At 40.9% G+C, this 19,547-nt stretch overlaps 3 protein-coding genes across 15 annotated transcripts; 1 reads left to right on the forward strand and 2 right to left on the reverse strand.

The window, feature by feature from the left end:
- Positions 1 to 5,042: 5,042 nt before the first annotated feature.
- si:ch211-214p13.8 (B- and T-lymphocyte attenuator) lies at positions 5,043 to 10,068 on the reverse strand. Of its 7 annotated transcripts, XM_034561332.1 has the most exons (8): positions 8,507 to 9,988; positions 8,053 to 8,121; positions 7,884 to 7,958; positions 6,703 to 7,035; positions 6,570 to 6,608; positions 6,341 to 6,469; positions 6,229 to 6,266; positions 5,043 to 5,623 (listed from the first exon to the last, which is right to left on the reverse strand). In XM_034561332.1, the coding sequence occupies exons 1-8, from the start codon at positions 8,775 to 8,777 to the stop codon at positions 5,519 to 5,521; spliced, it is 1,059 nt and encodes a 352-aa protein (XP_034417223.1). In that variant the 5' UTR covers positions 8,778 to 9,988; the 3' UTR covers positions 5,043 to 5,518. The 7 variants fall into 7 exon arrangements, 4 of the variants coding, with proteins under 4 accessions (XP_034417223.1, XP_034417225.1, XP_034417224.1 ...); XM_034561334.1 differs by having other exon boundaries at positions 6,595 to 7,035; positions 9,961 to 10,012; XM_034561333.1 differs by lacking the exon at positions 6,229 to 6,266 and having other exon boundaries at positions 6,595 to 7,035.
- On the forward strand, positions 8,685 to 11,154 carry si:ch211-214p13.7. Its single transcript, XM_034561344.1, has 4 exons — positions 8,685 to 8,817; positions 9,458 to 9,477; positions 9,606 to 9,646; positions 9,984 to 11,154. The coding sequence occupies exons 1-4, from the start codon at positions 8,798 to 8,800 to the stop codon at positions 10,170 to 10,172; spliced, it is 270 nt and encodes an 89-aa protein (XP_034417235.1). The 5' UTR covers positions 8,685 to 8,797; the 3' UTR covers positions 10,173 to 11,154.
- Positions 11,155 to 12,086: 932 nt separating this feature from the next.
- si:ch211-214p13.9 (cell surface glycoprotein CD200 receptor 1) lies at positions 12,087 to 17,505 on the reverse strand. Of its 7 annotated transcripts, none has more exons than XM_034561338.1 (8): positions 17,393 to 17,505; positions 17,053 to 17,151; positions 15,558 to 15,599; positions 14,526 to 14,831; positions 14,053 to 14,319; positions 13,792 to 13,888; positions 13,646 to 13,688; positions 12,087 to 13,563 (listed from the first exon to the last, which is right to left on the reverse strand). In XM_034561338.1, exons 2-8 carry the CDS (start codon positions 17,120 to 17,122, stop codon positions 13,474 to 13,476), a joined length of 915 nt encoding a protein of 304 aa, XP_034417229.1. In that variant the 5' UTR covers positions 17,123 to 17,151; positions 17,393 to 17,505; the 3' UTR covers positions 12,087 to 13,473. The 7 variants fall into 7 exon arrangements, with proteins under 7 accessions (XP_034417229.1, XP_034417228.1, XP_034417227.1 ...); XM_034561337.1 differs by having other exon boundaries at positions 17,382 to 17,498; XM_034561336.1 differs by lacking the exon at positions 17,393 to 17,505 and adding an exon at positions 17,263 to 17,358.
- Between the last annotated feature and the right edge of the window lie 2,042 nt (positions 17,506 to 19,547).

Here is a 19,547-nt window from a genome sequence, read left to right on the forward strand (position 1 = left end):
AGAAGAAGCTCAAGTAAGGGATTAAGAAATGAAGATTCAGAAACATGGAACAATAAGACAGATCAAATTGATTAAAAACAAAAGGAAGTTCAACAAAAGTTCAACGTTTAGTTCAAAGAGCAACATCACAGAAGTCCAGAGCACTTTCACCTACTGTGTCCGTGAGTACAGAACATGAAATGAAACATGACGCCTGATGAGTAAAATGCTAAAATGCGATTATCACAAAATACCTGCGGCATTCACACCGGCCGTAATCAACCTGCAGTGTGTCATATGACCAGGGTGCTTACAAAGAGCCGTATCACCATGCAGTGACAGCCCTGATGGAACCCTGAAGGACAGCTTTTGTTCCTCCATCCCTGAGTCTGGTAAACACCGTACCAAAGAGAGTTGTATGACATGGAAGACTGCAGACATCGAAACCATATTGCAACATGCTCAATACGCCCGAGGACAAGTTCAACAACAGGGAAAAAGCAAAGGTTAAGTCTCGTCAGCTCGCAAACTCGAGGATGGCACAGCTGACGAGGTTTCAGGCCACGACAGGTGGAGAAGACGCGGCAGGGCGTGGAGGAGAGAGGCAGCAGGGGCGAAAGAAGAAAATTGAGGGGTGGAGACTTTGGCTCACGCACCCCACCCGAAGGCTCCATGTGCCATCCATGTGGCCAATCCGGACATTGGAGAAGAGGCTGTTCAACATCTCCATGGATCAAAGACAGGGCTGGTGGGACATCAGCCATCAGACCGAGGGGAGGAGCAGGCGGCGGGTTGACGGGGAGGACACCAGAGATGGACCAACCGACACACACACACACACATCACACAGATGGTGGGTTAAATTTAAACTTGTACATGCCATGAACACATTAGGAACTAGACAAACACCACTCCACATACCAGATGTAAGCGAACAGGGATGAAGGTTTTTAGAAAGCTTCCACAAGTCACATTAACTATTCAAGTCCCTCTCAAGGAGGGTGGCAGGGATTGCAGGGGCGTTGGCTCAGGAGGCATACCGATTAGTGAACCGTGCACAGAGCCCTCGTCCTGTACATTAGATAACACACATTCCTGTCGTCTGATCACTGCCCTAGACATGAATTAGGTAGAGATTGGATGTGTGTATTTGGAATAATCCTCAATAATACAAACAAATGGTGAAATATGACCCAACACATCTGTTGTACATCTACAAGTGGTCTGTACGTCAACAGCATCGCACCTGAATTTTTGCCTCACATGCATTCACCACATTCAGAATGTCACATGCCGGCTGATTCACCGCACAGCACACATGTCACGCAGAGCAGTTGAAAGGAAGTATGGTTAAGAGAAGGGACTTCAGGCCCACAGGGGATCCAGGTAAACTGTACATTAAGAAAGACGACGTTTACCAAATAAGACTTCAATATCAAGAGTATAACGAGTTACTCAACTTATATCTAATCCACACACACACACACACACACACACACACCGTGGTTTCAAATGTTCCATCTGTCGACATGGCTGAGGTGTTCGAGGTGCCCTTCTCTCTATGGTCTGCGCACAAATATGCCGTAGGATTGATGAGGGGTGCGACACCCAAAATCTGATTTCCGTTCCTTCATAAAGCAATATCCACTCAAACGAGAGGCTATTGATGGTATTTCACCCGTTTTTGAGTCGTTGTTGAAGGCTGGTGTAATCATCAAGTGTGATGATTTGCCGGGTGTGCGCCAGGATTTTTGAGACCCGAGAGGAACCCAACTGAGAGGCGATTTGTCCAAGATTTACAAGCAGTTAATGCTTCGGTGCACCCGCGGGACCCTCAAGTTTCCAATCCACACACCATCCCTCCAGACACAACACATTTTTCCGTCGTCGACTCGGCCAATGCATTTTTCTCCACCCTGTGCACAAAGACAGTCAATTTTGATTCGCATTTAAAGGAAGAGGCTGAAGCTGGACCCAGTTATTCTAAAAGCCCTGGTGTATTTCACAGTGCCCTGAGAGACAACCTGGCTGATGTACACTGACCAAATGGTTCTGCCTTGTTACAATATGTTAATGATATCAGGATTTGCAGTCCCAAAAAAGAAGCATGCAAATTAGATATAGTTGTCCTACTTACATGTTTGGCGGCAAATGGTCACAAGGCTAGCCTTTCCAAATTGCTCTTCCTAAAGTTTTATATCTGGGACATGTGATCACAGCAGAAGGCAAAACCCTCTCCCCCAAGAGAGTCCAGGCAATTCAAACTGTGCCTAAACCACAAACTAAGAAACAAATGATGAGCTTCTTAGGAATGATAATCATCTTGACAAACTAACCTGGACTGACTCGTCGACTTCTGTCTTTAATGAAATAAAGAGCGCATTACAGTCAGCTCCGTGCACACAGTACGTCGACCAAAGGGACGGATACATGACTTCAGTTTTGACTCAGCAACATGGGGGAAACCAACGACCTGTAAACGAGACCCTGTTGCAGCAGCTGCTGCAGAGAAGAAGGCAGGAGTGGAATCAGGCCACATTGTGGGTTACGGTGAGCTCACACTCGTGGTTCCTCATGCAGTTTCACACATTCCACAGACAACATCTCACCTCTCTGCACAGCAGTGGCTGCTCATTGGATTTCCCCACCATTTCTGCAGACGATGTACTTGCCACATGTATTTCCTACACCGGGGACCCGGCCTCAGAGGATCAAAGTGTTTTCTGTTCTTCTCTGCAGTAATAATAAGTGTTTCCTATCATATTGGACTAAAGAAACAATTTGTAAAACCATTCAGCCACACAGTGAATAACATTTGGTATGAATATTCTAAGTTCACAGCCCGGCAGCGCACCGACTACTCATGCGTGACGTGCTTATAAATTAAAGGACCGCAGGTATATTTTGTCAGGCGAACACCGAACGTCATCCCTCCGACAGACTTTCACCTTCCAAAGAATCTCACTTGCACAGACTGCTTTGCATCACAAGGCACCGGGCGCAACGTAGGCAAATTAAACCGCATGCGTGAATGGAACACGATCATTAACGCTGCGCTATTGTCGGGGATGAATGAACATTATTACGCCACAGTCCACGTCACAATAGAGGGCATCCTTTTCATTCAGGTTCCTTTGCCCACCGTCCACCAAGCCCCTACACTTCCCTGGTATGTCCACGGTAGATGGATGGAGGTGTTCTCCACCCAATCCTGCCGCCTGGTAGGAGAGGCCTGTGTGCCATGGTTAGACTAATCCAACCGGCAGTGATTGTACCAACTGCTGACGTAACAAGGGGGAGAACAAAATGGAGGTAATTCACCGAGTACCCCAGAGTGTGTATAGACGCCAGAGGAGTCCCCAGGGGTGTGCCTGCTAAAATTCAAAACCCAAAATATTATAGCAGCTGGGTTTTAGTCTTTTTTTTCCTACATGATAACAAACAAAAAAAGAATGTAGATTGGATGAATGATATCTTTTTTTTTTAAAACAGTGATTTGTGAACTCCACCATGACGCTCTGCAGGCCCTGGGGTAAGCAGCATGCTACGACCCAGATGGCTGAACAGGATGGCCCTAGACATGTTGTTCGCCGAAAGATGAGTTATGTTCATTTTACTTTCATTCCAAACAACACAGCTCCGGATGGCTCATTCACCTCAAGTCCTCTTTAAACTCCTCGTGAGATAATGTGCCCGCTGGAACAAACAGTTAAAACTTTGACATCATCCGTGGGGAACGAGCTCTGACCATTTAGCTTATTTATTCTAAGTGTCTGTTCAATAAAATACTTAAAAGATGTTTGAGAGCTTCTCATCACATTTTTATTTCTCACAGGAAAATGGATATTTTCGGAGAGACTTTGGGATAGATTCACAAGCATTCAGCTCTCCTGCTCCACCCTTACTCCACCCTTTATGAGATGATTTGAGTCCACACTACTCTCTCTGAGTGACCTCAGGCTCGATCTAATCAGGCTCGTCTCAAACGCTTGCCGTCGCACAAGCCTCCACTCTCTCCATCTCTCTGCTGCCTGAACCGAGGCTTTGTCCGCCACAGAAAAGAAAAAAACACAATTACTAATGTGTGAGAGGGAGTGATTGTGAATGTGTGTGTGTGAGAAAGAGAGAAGGCCTAGCAGAACGTGTGCGTGGGCTGTAACCACCAGACATTGTTGCTGAGATGAAAAGGAGTTCACTGAGTCATTTCACGTGGTGTTCAAGACTCACGTACAGAATGTAGACCGCATTCAACTCTTCACCTTTCTCTCCTGAGTACGAGTTCCAGTGAGTGTAAGAAATATAAAAGCCAGGTCACATTATTCAGAAGCATTTCACGACATGTTCCACATGCTAGTCAAATGAGCTTCTTTTAGCATACACAGAAAAATACAAAGGTTCTTCAGAGTGATTCAGACCAGGGTTCTTTAAATAACAATGTCCTTAAACAGTTATTTAAAGAGCCCACAAAGGTGCCTCGAAGAATCTTTAAAAAAAATGGTTCTTTGAGTAACCGATTTCTGTAAAAAGGTTTTTGTGAATATGTAACCTTTAATAAAGGCATTACACAACTTTTTAAAGAACCATTATTTATTGGTGTGTATAGTTAAATTGATTACACCAGATTGGAAATAAGTATTATGGTATTTCTGATTTATAAGTTAGAATCTAATCAATTACTCAAAATGTAAATGTACAGCTTTGTTTTCCAGTCATACACACACATTTCAGCAAGATTTCACAGCTGACTTTGGTAATTCATGGAAGAAAACAACTTATTTGTTATAAATGAAGCTTGACGTAAAATACGGGATTCATGAAGTATAAGTAAGTTTACTCATAATGTCATCTGTCAGTCTCTGAGAGTATTATAGTAATATTCTTCCAGATGAAACAAGAGGATGAGCTGGCCATTGATTCTTTCTTTAACATATTCAAATAGTCATCTCAACTTAGAGGAATGCAAAAAAAAATAAATGTCAAGGAAACCAGATTCCTGACCTTTCAAAGAAAAAAAAGTATTTCTAAAGTCACAGATTAGCCAAGAATTATTTTGAACACTGGAATTTATTCAACAAGAAATAGACGCCGCCAAAAACATTCATCTTCAAACCAAATCAAAACAGACGAATGCACAAAGATAATTCAGTGAGTCTCCACATGAGAAATCGACCCACCAAAGCTTTAGCCAACAAAGTTAAACAAGGAAATGTTGAAGTCATGTAAATGAAATTATTGCAGAATAAAAAAATAAAATACAAAAATAACGTGAAAGTACTGATAAAACCTGAGGGTGAGAGAATAAACCCAAAGCTGCTTCTGGTGCAGCTGATGAACGTCTTGTGCATCTGCGTGACCACAAGCCTTAACGTATCGGCACCATGTTACCATGACACAACCACGTATACTTGTTCCGTCCGTGTTTGCAACTGCATGTGTCAAATGAAATGCTAAAGGCCTATCCTGCGTTTTTATTTAGTTTGGTGGCAGCATGCTATCCTCTGACAGGTGTCCCAGTCTGTCGGTTGGTTCACGGCAGCATTCACCACACGGCCGGACACCTGACTTCCCCTCTGCTGAGTTTGCCACAGCAGGCTTGTTCCCGTCGGTCGTCAGGGGAGGTTGTGATGCTGGGCTTTCTGCAGTACTTGGAGAGTATTACAGGAAAAGAGAAGGAGCTGAATGAAATACTCTTACTTGACACTGTTATGACTCTTAAACATCTGGAAGGAGATCCCGCACACATGCTCTCGCTCAGCATCACAATCTATTGATCATACTAATACGTCTGTCCCTCTGGACCTTTGTTTAAGAGTATTTAACACAATTCTTGAATGGATAATGCTTCACCCAAAGTCATGGTAATAGTGGTAGAGTGACATGTTGTAAGGTTCGCCTTTCTTGCCGAGTGTCAGATAAAGAGCGATACCACTCTCCTGTTTGCCGGCTAAATGACACTCAGATCCAAACGCCGGTTTGCTTAGTTTAGCACAAAAAATGGAAAGTGGGAGCCTTGCTGTGTCCAAAGGTGACATATCGCCTACCAGCTTAGAAAGTGTTATATAGTCCTGAGTTGCTAAATGAGGGGTTAGACTATGTATTTTTGGTTTAATCCATTCAACAACAAAACAACATGTATAAGGTGTTAATTAGTGTGATGTAGAGATGCTATAAGCCAACTGGCTACTGGCTGTAGCTTCATTTTAGCGTGCAGAAAGAGAGATGCGTCAATCTTCTCATCTAAATAGTTACCTGCCCTACCTCCTGTCCCTGTGTGGGGTTCAGTTGTCCTGTGCAGGAGACATAAAACATATGCTCTAAATGTTGCATTAATTGACGGCGAGCACGTATTTTTTGTTCTTACGTTTACAGCCATAACAACTCAGGATGGCGGCCGCTGTCAGTGTGATAACCAGAAGAGCTACGCCAACATAGAGGAAAGAGTAGGATAGCCAGGGCACCTCTTTATCTCCAGCAGCGCTTGGTAGCTCATCTACAGAAGAAGAAGAAGAAGAACCAGAAGAACCACCACATCAGTAGTTCCCGTCTTTAACTGTTCAAATGTATATAGTATCAAAAATAAAGCTTCTTACCTTCATTATAATCGGGGATTTTTACCCCTTGGTTTGAATCTGTAAAATAATAGAAAATATCTACAATTTGTACCTAAATTTAGACGTTTAAATGAATCTATATTTTGGCACTGAGGGAGCAAAACCTGCCTACCTGAAACCGAGATGTTAATGATGTGACTGATCAACTGATACTTGTGTCCTTTCAAAGTACACTTGTACAGGCCGTTGTCACCAATGGAAATTCGCGTGAAAGTCAAATATGAGATCAGTTCATCCTGAGTGCGTTCGTCCGTCTGTCTGATTTCTACGTTTTCTGTGTAACTAATTGGTTTACAATTGTTCTCGTCGAGCTGTTTACACCAGGTGACATTTAGTGATTCTCCACAGTGTTTCACGGGGCACCTGACTGTCAGAGGTTGTTGTGGGACAGTTTTCCACGTCGTGCCTCTCCAGACCATCACATCAACTTCACATGGAACTAAGTCTAAAAAGAAAAGAAAGGGGAAAAAATCACATTTCACCCAAAACTCATTGCTAGTGTCTTCAATCATTAACATTAGATCAAACATCTTTGTTTTGTCTCAAAGCTGCTCATCATCATCATGAACAGAAAAGTTTCTCATACAGTAAATTCTGACAAAAAACGTACAGTATGTTTGATCTGTTCTCTTGTGCAATACATGTACACCATAAGATGTAAGCAACCATAAGCAACTGATGTGAGTATTTGTTTAATTATTACAGTATTATTTTAATTGCAACCCTGTTGTCCCTCTGAAACACAAAGTATTGACCCTCTCATTCACCAACCTGCCGTCTTCTTCCCTTTTACTCACATACAGGTAGTTACCCGATAATGGTATTTATTAAATAATTACACTGTAATTTATGGGCTCTAAAGCGTAACTGTCTTCTCACTTAATGAATCCAATCTATTCAAAATGTGACTCATCGCAACATGAGAGAGTATTAAGGCTTACCTTGACCCTTTCCATAGACGCAGACCAGCGTAAAACAGCATAATGTCAGCAGACTGGCGTCTGCCACGAGTCGTGACATCTTCATGACCTGACACCTCACAGATAATCTAAAACTCAAGCTACTGCATGGGCTCAGTTCACTTGTGAGAACCTTTACCACTTCCTGTCCTCCCACATATTCGTTTAAGACCACCCTGCATATGTGTATTTTTTAATATGTTGCTATTATCTTTGCAATTTGATTCTGCAAAAACACGGTTACTTATTTGCACAGATGTAAGTCAGTGGGACACAGAGTCATCAAAGTTATTGAGTGGTCTTGACACGTTCTCATCAGGGAACTGGAGATCACCTTTCTGTACGATGTCCACGGATTCATCATCTGAACCAGCGACACTCCTACGTTTTCCTAAAGTGACTCTGGAGCCTTGAATAAAATAAAAAAATGAAATATCCATGAAAGTTATTTGTTTTAATCACAGACCAGATAACATTTTACCTTTCGATAGTGGACTACTTGCCATGTTCCTTCTCAGTGGTTTGAGAATCACTGCTCTGACAGCGCCCTCTAGTGTACAACGTGGTACCATCTAGTGCATTTGAATACATGGAATTAGTGAGTGTACGTTTTCTTAAAAATCGACCTCCTCTTAAATATTTGACGGATGGAATGATCAAAACATTAAGTCGTGATATTCATCATTCCGAGCTGCTTTTTTTAAAGACTTTCAAAAACTCCCTTCACTGCACGCTGCATATTTGCATTATTATCACCATTACTCCCATACACGTCTGTCACTCTAACCAAAGTTGTGAAGTATAGCTGCACTGAGTTTCCACTGAAGGTGAGAGAAATGTCAGTGACTTCCTTATATTCCTCAACAATAACATTTGCACAATCGTGCAAAAGGGTCGACGGCGACGTCGTGTTACGCATAGATGTGCATCGAGTTATGCAGAGAGTTTTGATTTTACCTGCAGATGTTTTGAGACGTGAAAGTGATGACGCGGGCGTGTGTGTGTGTGTCTGTGTGTGTGTGCGTGTGTGTGTGTGTGTTTTTGGAACACAAAAGGCTGTTGTGTGGCCTCTACCCTCTCTCTCTCTCTCTCTCTCTCTCTCTCTCTCTCTCCCCCCCTCCCTCTCTCTCTCTCTCCAGCCCGTGTGCAGCAGAGCGATCAGTGAGATGTCAGTGTCCATAACGGTGTCAGGCGGAGCACTTTGAACCTGCCACCTTTTGACACACATCCAGACTCTGTGGGCACGACATGGGGAACTGCACTTCAAGGTAGGTGGTCGTCCTTACATGAAGGCACTCTCACATGCAATTGTTCAGCAGGTGGCGATTAGGATATGAATATTTTCCTGTGACAACCTTAAACAAAACTGATAAGGATTAAAAGAAACTGTGATGTAAAAGAGCTGGAAGCACGTGTTTATTGAAATATTGTTGTATTTTTGGCTCCCATGTCGAGCAGCTTGTACATTTACTTCAAAGAGGAAACAGTGCTGATAAGGACAGACTGTCAAGCTTTAAGAATAGACGGCACATAACAGCGCTGTTCGTATGGTTATAAAATGTTGATGTTGATCTATAAGCACGGAAAGTTTTGTAAGCCGCTTTTTATAGACAGTTGGTCATAGCCAGATGTGGTTTGCATATCCTACGTGTTTCCTGTTGCAGCGCACGTTATCAAGGAAACACTGCTGTGGGTTCAAACCTACGCCTCTAAAAAGCTGTTGTATAAATGTTCTGATGTTTGATATGATTTGTTATGGTGTAAAATACATCATTGCCAGCTCAGTGGAAGTTAAACTAACATTTCCAGCAATTTGATTTATCCCACACTTATGGGTCTTATTGTTCTGTTTAATTCTCCGGATGATTGTGTCTTCATTGTGGTTTTCATCATGTGTTCTACTGGCAGGATAAAGAAGAGCAGGAAAGGTAAAAAAAATAAAACAATAAAAAAAAACATTCATAATAGTATTTATGATATTTGGCATGCAGACCTGATGCATGCCAAGACCTGACAGTTTAGCTAAATGTTGTACATTTTACATTTTCTCTTCCAGGTGATTGTGCAGAAGATGGAAACAGCAGCACAGAAAACAAGGTAGACATGCCCACATCCATGTCCAGTCTATTTTTGTTGAGTATCATCATAGTTATGAGCTCGAGATTTGACATAGAGGTGTCCCTGTGCTTTTATGACCGGCCATGTCCGAGGTGCTGCTTCGTTACATTTGCATACTGGGTGAACATTAATGCGAGGCCTCTGCGGGGCTGTTCATGTCCGTTCCAGGAAGTCATAACCACCACACACATTTGAAGAAGAAAAAAAACGTACTGGTTGCAGCAGTGCTGTGTGCAAAAATAAAAAGGTATAAATATAGATGCGTAACATCATGTTCAGAAATGACATCTCACCCATTTGTGTTTTCTCATGGCAGCCTCCCGAGGATGTGTTGTACGCCTCCATTAACCACGTCACTGCCAAAGTATCAAGAAGAACCGCCACCCCCACTGACGACGACTGTGACTACGCAACAGTTCACGTCCCAGCAGCACTGCAACCCGAACTTGTGTCAGAGTGCTCGTCTAAAGACGAAGGCGCAGACGATTACGTGCTCATGGGGTGAATAGAAACAAGAGGAAGCTCATTCGGACTATTGCGAGATGCAGGACTCGTAGATACCGCAAACAGGATGAAGTGCCCTGTTAATCAAGTCTTGATCTTCAATGAAGAAACTGTGACAGCAGGTGGTTTGCAGAAGCACCCCGATCCCTAACGTCGCGTCAAACTTTTATATTATAGCATCGCTTAAATATTTCAGATTGCAAACACTTTTGCAGAAACATTTGTCATCAAAATTGGTTTAGTCACTGTGTGCACTACTACTATATGTCGTATTAATCGTGGACATAAGCGTTGGTCTTTGGGCATTGTTTGACACTCATCAATTCAATTCAGTTTATTTTGTATAGCCCAAAATCACAAATTACGAATTTACCTCAAGAGGGCTTTACAATCTGTACACATACGACATTCCCTGACCTTTGACCTCACATCGGATCAGGATAAACTCCCCCCAAAAAATAGAAAGAATACTCTTTCACAGGAAAAAAGGGAAGAAACCTTCCTGAGAGCAACAGAGGAGGATCCCTCTCCCCGGATGGACAGAAACAATAGATGTCATGTGTACAGAATGAACAGCGTTACAGAGTTACAACACATTCAATGAATATGACAGAAATGTATGAATAATTAGTAGTAGGCATGGACCACGATCCATGAAACAGGAAGAGGTAGAAAGGAGGGGGGGGGGGGCTCAAGAGGTTATACAGTATGTATTATGAACATCTCCAAAACGACATGCCCTGTAGCTGTTAGTTACAATATAACTTGAATGACTGAGCATCTTAATCATAATACACTTTGCATTTTTATTTAATTTTCATTTCTTTAATTTTCATTTCTTTAATTTTCATTTTCTTTATTATTTAAATTCTTAAATGTAATACGGCCTGCTATTTTATTTCATTGTATTGTATATACTGTAAACATGCTTGCTGCTGCTACAAATGAATTTCCCCCTGGGGATGAATAAAGTATATCTAATCTAATCTAATCTTAATGCTTTTGTGTTGAAATTTGGAAATTCTTTTGAATAGTTTTTTAGAGCTGTTTTTCCACCTTGAAAGGAGGATAATGCAGCTATGAAACCCAGAGAGTGAACACATAAGCACCGTGACTTCCTAGTCAGGACTTCCTAGTTAGTAACGGCACATCTAATCTATTATTTTCTATTGCAAATCAAAGTTGGATCTGTATCCATGGAGGCAAACAGAAACATAACCCTATACGTCAGGATGCCTCAACCAGCCTTCACTCACAACGTGTGTGTATGACTACAATGTAGCTCAAATGTGTGTATAAAGAAATGGCAGAATGGGGTGTTCAGTTGTGGCCTTTGCCACTTTATCCAATCCACGATGGAAGAATGTAATGTTTATATAAACATATTGAACTGCTTTCCAGAGTTTGTGCATATCTTGTAACGTTGCTGCTAAGAACCACCGGATAGAATAAAAATAGATATTTAAGGCTTTAGAATTAATGTTGTTATTTTCTACGAGCATTTTGAATATGCCTGTATCTTTCCACAGGACTACATGTTTGAGAGGATCCATATGAAAATGTAAAGTAGTGTAATTTACTGCAAGTTGCATGTGTGTCTTTGTGGTTTTATTGATATTTTTTGCAGCGATTAAAACCCCAGTTTACCACTTTAGTTCATTATTCAGTTGTATTCATCAACCGAATCACTGAAAACATCTGCGAGAAATCATGACGATAATCTCGATTAAGTTCGAAGCTGCGATACGGTTCTTTTGCTACATTTCGGAGAGCAAATCAGGTGAATGTGTTCCCCTGAAAAAAATTTTTTTTTAAAGTAAGCGAGACCAAGTGTGTCATGTTTCATGGGAAAAAATGCATTTGACAGTTTCCTCTTTTCTGTTCAACTAAATAATCAGTGTGAGGTTGAGACACATTACAGCTGCTGCAGCATGCAATTTAATAGCAAGAATGCAAACAGAAAGTTGAGACATGCAGAATTGTTGCATCAAGCATAACCATGTGGTACATATTAGTATTATTCAGATTTCTCTATAAGATGCAAGATACGGGAACAGGAGCATTTGGATGGCCTCTCATTGGCTCCCAGCTAACAGCAGTAAGATTAGTAACATTGACCAAAGTGCTGAGTGAGCTAACAGTGAGCACCTGTAACCATACAGGAGCAGTGCAGAGTGACCTGTGATGAACTAATAGAGGCCAACAGGCCCCACAAGACAAGGAGAAGCTTGAATATTCACACATGCAGAGGGAGAGCGACTGCCCTCTCGGTTAGATATTACTCCACTATATCTTTACATAGATCATAGTTGTTTAACATGGACCGTGATACATGATGATGATGGACTATGTTCTGATCTCCACCACTAGATGGCAAAATATTCCTTTGAACATTTTCCATTTACGCTAAATACATTTTTTTGAGATATGGGTTTATACTCACCATGAGAATCTTCGCCCCAAATTATCAAAACTCACCATTTACTTGGATGGTCTGGTGTTGATATTCATCAAACGGGTGACACAAGGTGAAGGCTCGGATCTAAAAGTGATCTTGACATTTAACCTTTTTAAATATTAACCACAGTGTGGAAAAGAAAAAAAAAGCCAAAACATACATCCTGTACTTTTGTGTGTTCTTTATAATTTTCTAGAGCTCAGCTTCAATGGAACCAGTATATCCGGACGTGTGTTCAATACACACAATTACGTAATTATACATTACATGAATGCCTCACAAAATATTGTCCACATTTTCTTTACACCCGTGTTCTCTAATTGGGATCTTATTTGGTTGACCAAAGCTAAAAGGTGACAGTTTATCTATAAATATGTGTTAATAATAATAATAATAATAATAATAATAATAATGATAATAATAATAATAATTCCCAACCATATATTTCTGTAGTCTTGGCATACTGAGCTGAAGGCGGTATTCTTTCCAATTCAGCAATCGATTGCATTTGTAACTTCCATTATTCATCTGTAACTTCCGTTATTATTAATGTTCTCCCTGACACACACACACACACACACACACACACACACACACACACACACACACACACACACAGAGAGATAGAGAGAGTCGTGGCCTGCATCAGTGTGTGACATCAGGTACAAACCCCGTTCCATCCGTCAACAGAAAAGTTGAGTTTAACTCAGACTCCCCTCTCTCAGTCTTTAGTCTCACTCTCCTCTTTCATCACTATTTCACCATTTCTCAGTTTCACAGCCTTCGGTTTCTCAAAAAGAAATGTGCATGTAAGTGTATGCGCGTGATGCATGAAGCAGGGTTTTTATGTGGTCAAATCTGCAGATGAATTATAGATCGAGTTCTCGCGTTGAACGTAGCTGGCGTAGGGCTCCACTTCCTCCACATCCTCGGCCTGCAATAAGCAGAAAGGTGTCACTCAGAGAGCTCAGAGAAACACACGGAACGATGAGCGGCGGACGCCGAGGATTACCCACCGGTGGCCATTTGGATGCTGAGGTGTCGGACTGCCGGCATCGCCTGCAAAAGGTGGATACCCAAAGCAGCTCCGTGATTTGACATTTTTTTAAAAAGCGCACAAGTCGTCATTGTAAGTCATTTTTCATTCAATTAAAATTCTTACCTCAAGGTTATTATTTTCTTTTGTGCAAAAAATACAAATCCTGCTAAAAGCACTATGATTACCCCGACGATAAGGACGTACAGCCAAGGGGGATAACCTTCAGAGAGAGAGAGTGAACATTAAAGTTATGTTAATAATATGCAGTAGATCAGTACAGCACATAACATATATTAACCACTAGAATGCAAAATACAGTCAATGTTTACCAAAACATATTCATATAACAACTTTAAATATGTAACCTTATTGCAAAAGCCTGACCTTTTTCGTGTTTCAGTGCAAAAGACATAATTTTCTCAGTGGAGTTTTGGTGCCTGATGACACAGCTCAGGTTTTCTGTGTCCATTCCCTCGAGGAGCTCCAGGCGACTTTCTACTGTAAAGAATCCGTTTGAGCTCGTTTCCTTAGAGGATATGTTCCCCGTGAGACTCCAGGTGATGCTGGCGGCAGGTTTTCCTCGTTCAGCCCTGCACACTGCCACCATCTTGTTGTCTTTACGGTCCAACCAGGCTGATGTACTGGGAGGAACTGGGAAGACAACACAGGAGAGATGAGACTCACCGAATGGACCCGCTTTCAGCTCGCTGCAGTTCAACCAAATCACAAAGAAATATACATAAGTAGATGTTTTGTTAATTCTTGTCACAGTGATTTGGGTGAAGTGACCCTCTGAGAAGTTAACCTTATTGATTACATGTTGAAATCATCAATCTATTTAAGGATAAAGGTCCTACCTATTATAGCCACATGGATGGCATAATGGTCGATTCCTCCTTTGTAAACCGAATGACACTTATATAGCCCCTCGTCGGAATCTGAGAATTTTGAGATGTGAAGGTAGGACAAGGCGCTGGATGTGTTTCGGAGGGATTTGCCATCTTTGCAGAAATCAACGCTTTTGCCATTGCTGTAACCTATTTGACAGTTTTTTTTGGTTTGCAATGTTATATTCCAGATCACAAAGATCATGTCATTCCACGTCTTATTGCTGCATGTCAGGTTAACTTCACTCCCCCGGATGAAAGCTACATGTCTGACAACTGAAAAGAGAAAAAGATAGTTGCATTATATAAAGTATATATGCTCATAGTGGTACAATGACTGTGCTGAATAAATGGTTTGGGTTTCTTCTCTACACAGTGTGCATGTCCTAGTATACACACAGAAAACATGCAAACAAATAAAAACAAGTTTCAATTCTACACATGACGTAGAACTGCAAAAACAAACCAACAAAAAAACAAATCATAAATAGCATGTAACATTTATATAATTTTCACATTTGTAGTATGTATTTATATTACTGACAATAACATATCTCAAACTAAATAAGTTTTGAGGAATTGGATTAAACATTTGATGACTATTAAACAAAAAAATGATAATAAAATGTCATTTGAATTGCAATCAAGCACATACGCATTCCTTCAAAAATAATGTTTGTACGTTGCAGGACTTAATAAATATAAACATGTATTCTACGAGCAACTGAATGAAAAAAACTGTTTGAATGGCAAACATTTGGTATAGCCTCCTAATATTTCATAAGTGCATTAAAAAGTAAAATAAAAAGGATGACTAAACCCAGCTTTCTTCAACACCTGTCAAAGCATTTCATTATGTATTTCAACTAAAAGAAGCACTCAATGTTTGAAATAATGATTGGGAACGGATGGAGTATCATCTACCTGTGCCATTAGTCTTATTTAATATTCAAAATGTATAATATGAAAAAAAGCTGTAGCGAAAAGGGGAAATGAGTTTACCATAAACTGTGCTGGAGTTCACAGTGGTGCTTTGATTAGTTCCTGAGAGAGATGGAGGTGGGCGTGAAGGGAAAGGTTAGTAAAAACACACGTGTCAGTCGGAAAGCAGCCGTTAGTGATTTGTTCTGGAAGGTTCTATCAGAGGAACCATCAACGGGCTTGTCTGTTATTCAGTAAGTAGTTAGTGAGGGTGTGAAGCCATTGGATTCTGTAAACAGATCTGAGATCTGTTTACATCTGACAGGTATACGCCAGCTGGCACACATGAAGTGGGATGGCAACACCGCAGATTTCAAACAGAAGCGTCTCTTCCACCTCTCAGAGACCGCACTGTGGAAGAGATTTCCATCACGCTGTTGGCCCTGATCTGAATCAGCATTTCCACGGAAGAAGCTATAGTGGCAGCATGCCATTCATTCAGAATAGAGGGCAACTTTATCAGCTCCGTATGTGTTATGGAAGATATTCCTCCCTTGCCAGTTTCAGCCTCACCCCCGTAATTACTAACATGTCACAGAATGTAAAGTAATGAACTATTATGGCTGTATAACATTTGAGTTACATTCACACAACATACATATAGTAAGTAGCCTATAAAGTAGCACAAATGACACAATCGAACAGCATGAAACATATGAATCTGTAGTTTTAATAACATAAACAATGTTGCTAATGATCAGAGACAACTCCTTATGAGGCCATCTTTGTGGTGGTTTCTGTATCTAAAAGCGTTGTTGTAAGGCTAAATATTGTTAGGTTGTAGTGGATTTTATATATATTTGCACATGTAGATAAGAGAAGTTTATGTTTTAAATTAATACATAAAGAAAGATATGATAATTAATTTGGGATATTATGAGGAATATTCTGGAGGAATGTATTATGAAACATAAGAGAGGGTCACTGTTTTATTATTCTGTTTTAATGACAAATGTAATGATTAACTGTATGATGCATGAGAATGAATGAATGTTTTATTGTTTAGACAATAGTTAAAATGCATGCCGATTGAAACCTAATGTGTTGCTTTTATTCGGAAGGCAGGATAATAGGGTTTTATTGTGAAGGGGAACTTCCTGTCCTTGACCGGAAGAGTGAGCTTTGACCTCGCCTGTTTACTAATTGGCGTAGCGAACAGAACTGCTGCATCCTTTGAACTGACCAATGGAACTAACCTTTAGGTGTGAATTCATTTGCATGACCATACTAATAGCCGAGCATTTGTTCTGGGGACATGGTTCTACTGGTCTGGAGACTCGAGACAGCCCCGGTCTGTGGTTCCCTGGGAGCTGCAGTCCGTCTGTGGAGAGTTCCTCCTTTCTGGCCCCACGATCGTGAACGCTACATGAGTATTATCTTTGCCATTAAATATTGTTAAACTTTAACTCGAATCCTGAATTTCCTGCGGCCACGGGACCCGGAGCTTTGAACACGAATCTTACAATATCCTGAAGTGTTAAAACCACTTGTGAGTAAAAATAGATTGTGTTCAAACCTGTAACCCCGCTCCGTGCTTCAGACGACAGGAAGATAACCACCGCATAAATCCACGTCACGTCCCTCATCGCCAGCTGTCTTCAGGTTCCTCTGAAAACTGGGAACCAGTAAGAAACACATCAAGTCTTTACCCGAAACCCTCGGTCCTTAACTCCGTCTACAATGACATCAAACTGAGTTGCCTGGTTTTTGCCCGGACTGCATTTACCCTGTTTATCAATTTCTCTCTCTCTCTCTCTCTCTTTCTCTACTTATGCCCAATGAGCTCACCCCACCCCCAAACTGAACATCCTTGACACTCCTGATGATGAAGAAATAATAACTGACATGTGACTCACTGATCCCTCCCTTCATCTTTCTCGTCCTCCCTCTCCGAACCGCTTTCCACACCAAACATCTGCCTTTTTTATTCTCACACAGGATGGCGTCTGACAAAGACACCCGTTTCCTTTCTTGCGAGTCACACAGTCACACTCTTCTGAAGAAGTTTGAGCACTCTGAGATGGAAAGCAGAGATATTAGTCACAGTTTATATTTATATTTGACCAATTCAACATGGCTCGGACTGCATTACTATATGAATGCCCAAACATCTAATACAGTGGAATACAATAAACAATTGTAATATGTTCAGATCTTATTCTAACTTTGCCATCTGTGTTGGTTGCCTTTTGGAGCAGCGTGTTGTTGAACTCTTGCATTATACCGAGAGGTGTAGTCTATCCTCATTGATTTAAAAACAGTGTAGACAAAATATCAGAAACAACTAACAACTTATTATACAACACAAATAAAATGCAACAGCAACACCATCTATAAAGCCTCCAAAGTTACCATACAGTCGAATCAACATTACATCCTTCATGAAGGTGTGATTCATTGGAAGGTTGTTCAGTTTCAGTTATGTTTTACATCACTGAATGTAGATTTATGATAGAGAATAAATTGTTTGTGCTGAGTAAGCGTAATTAGGTTGTGGTTTCAAATCTGCTGGTGTAGGAACATCCTACTCTTTAACGGTTACACAGCGCAGAGGCGCTGACTCCATCCTCAGTTTGCAGATTAGAGATTAACTGATAACAACGCATTCGGTATAGGTATGGCGTGTGTATGCGGTTATGAACCACAAACTCAATGCAGAGTTTGTGGTTCATGAGTACATCGTGCATTGAGACATCTTGATATCAGATGCCCCATATAAGATCAGATTGAGGTGGATGAATAATAAAAACTTGGCATTTCCTTCTGTTGAGTGTGTCATCACTCTGCTCATAACATTCAATGCAGATATGCAATTTCTGAAAAAGGCATAAAACCTTCTGGTTAAACAGTAAATCAAGCCACAGCTCGGCTATAGCACTTATTTACACATCCTCATACAATCTACAGCTGATTCAAAAATAATGTTGGCAATAATGTGAGGTTGAAGCGATAATTGCAGTAATCCAAGCATTTACCAAAGGCACAAAGTTGTTCTTCTTTTTCTAAGAGCTAATATTAGACAGTGTTTATTCGACAAAAATAACAGACGTTCAGCTGACGGTGAGCTGGCACTAAAACTAGTTACAAAACCTTCCAGCGGCGGATAAATGTTGCTTTGGTCAGCTGTGTTCCTCAAATCCATAACAAAACTTTAAGGAAGAGAGAAATGTGTGTGTACGTGCGTGTGTGCGTGTGTGCGTGTGTGTGTGTGTGTGTGTGTGTGTGTGTGTCTGTGTAGCTGTGTCTGTTTCCTTTGATAACACAGACTTCCTGTTGATGTCAAAATCAGCCGTTTTTTGGTGAACCAAAAATATGCTATGAGAGGTAAAAGAAAAAAGAGAGATGTATGAAGTGAATCAATGAATATGTCTTCTGAAAATTAATAATACTCAAAAGCAGTTACTGATTTGTACATGGGGCACGCCTTTCTCAAGTAAGAAGTGACGGGTGAACTATTGTGAAAGTAAATCAAATAACCCCGGAAGGATAACTCAATAAAAATTAAAAAAAAGTAGTTCACATTGCCCCCGGTCTAGCTGCAATAATTATATAATAGTTATAATTACTTAAGTACTTTTTTTTTTACATCACTGGGGTGAATTATGAGCTATCCATCTCATAATTATGAGATACTAAATCATAATTATGAGATTATGTCATATTTATGAGAAAATAAGTCATTATTTTGAGAGTTTCTCATTATAAAAAAGTTTCCGGATCTTTAGTTGTTCATCAGAGTCATAAATGGGCTTATAGAGTCACGTAGTGCAACGCTGTTATCTGTTCACCTGAAGCTCTCCCCGTGCTTTGTTTAAACCTTTGACATTTTAATTAAAAACGCGTGTACTCTAAATGCACTAGCACGTCATTCGCGGATGCTCTTTCCACGACGCCATGTTTTGTGCATAAAATTAAACAAATAGCTCCTCCCACTTTAAAACCTTTCAGTTGACCGTCTCCATGGTAACCCAGCCACAGAGGACATCGGCGGCCGGAAGAGAGAAGCGTGGT

The sequence above is a fragment of the Cyclopterus lumpus genome, chromosome 21 (genome assembly GCF_009769545.1).
Source record: "Cyclopterus lumpus isolate fCycLum1 chromosome 21, fCycLum1.pri, whole genome shotgun sequence".
In the NCBI taxonomy this organism is placed as follows: Eukaryota; Metazoa; Chordata; class Actinopteri; order Perciformes; family Cyclopteridae; genus Cyclopterus; species Cyclopterus lumpus.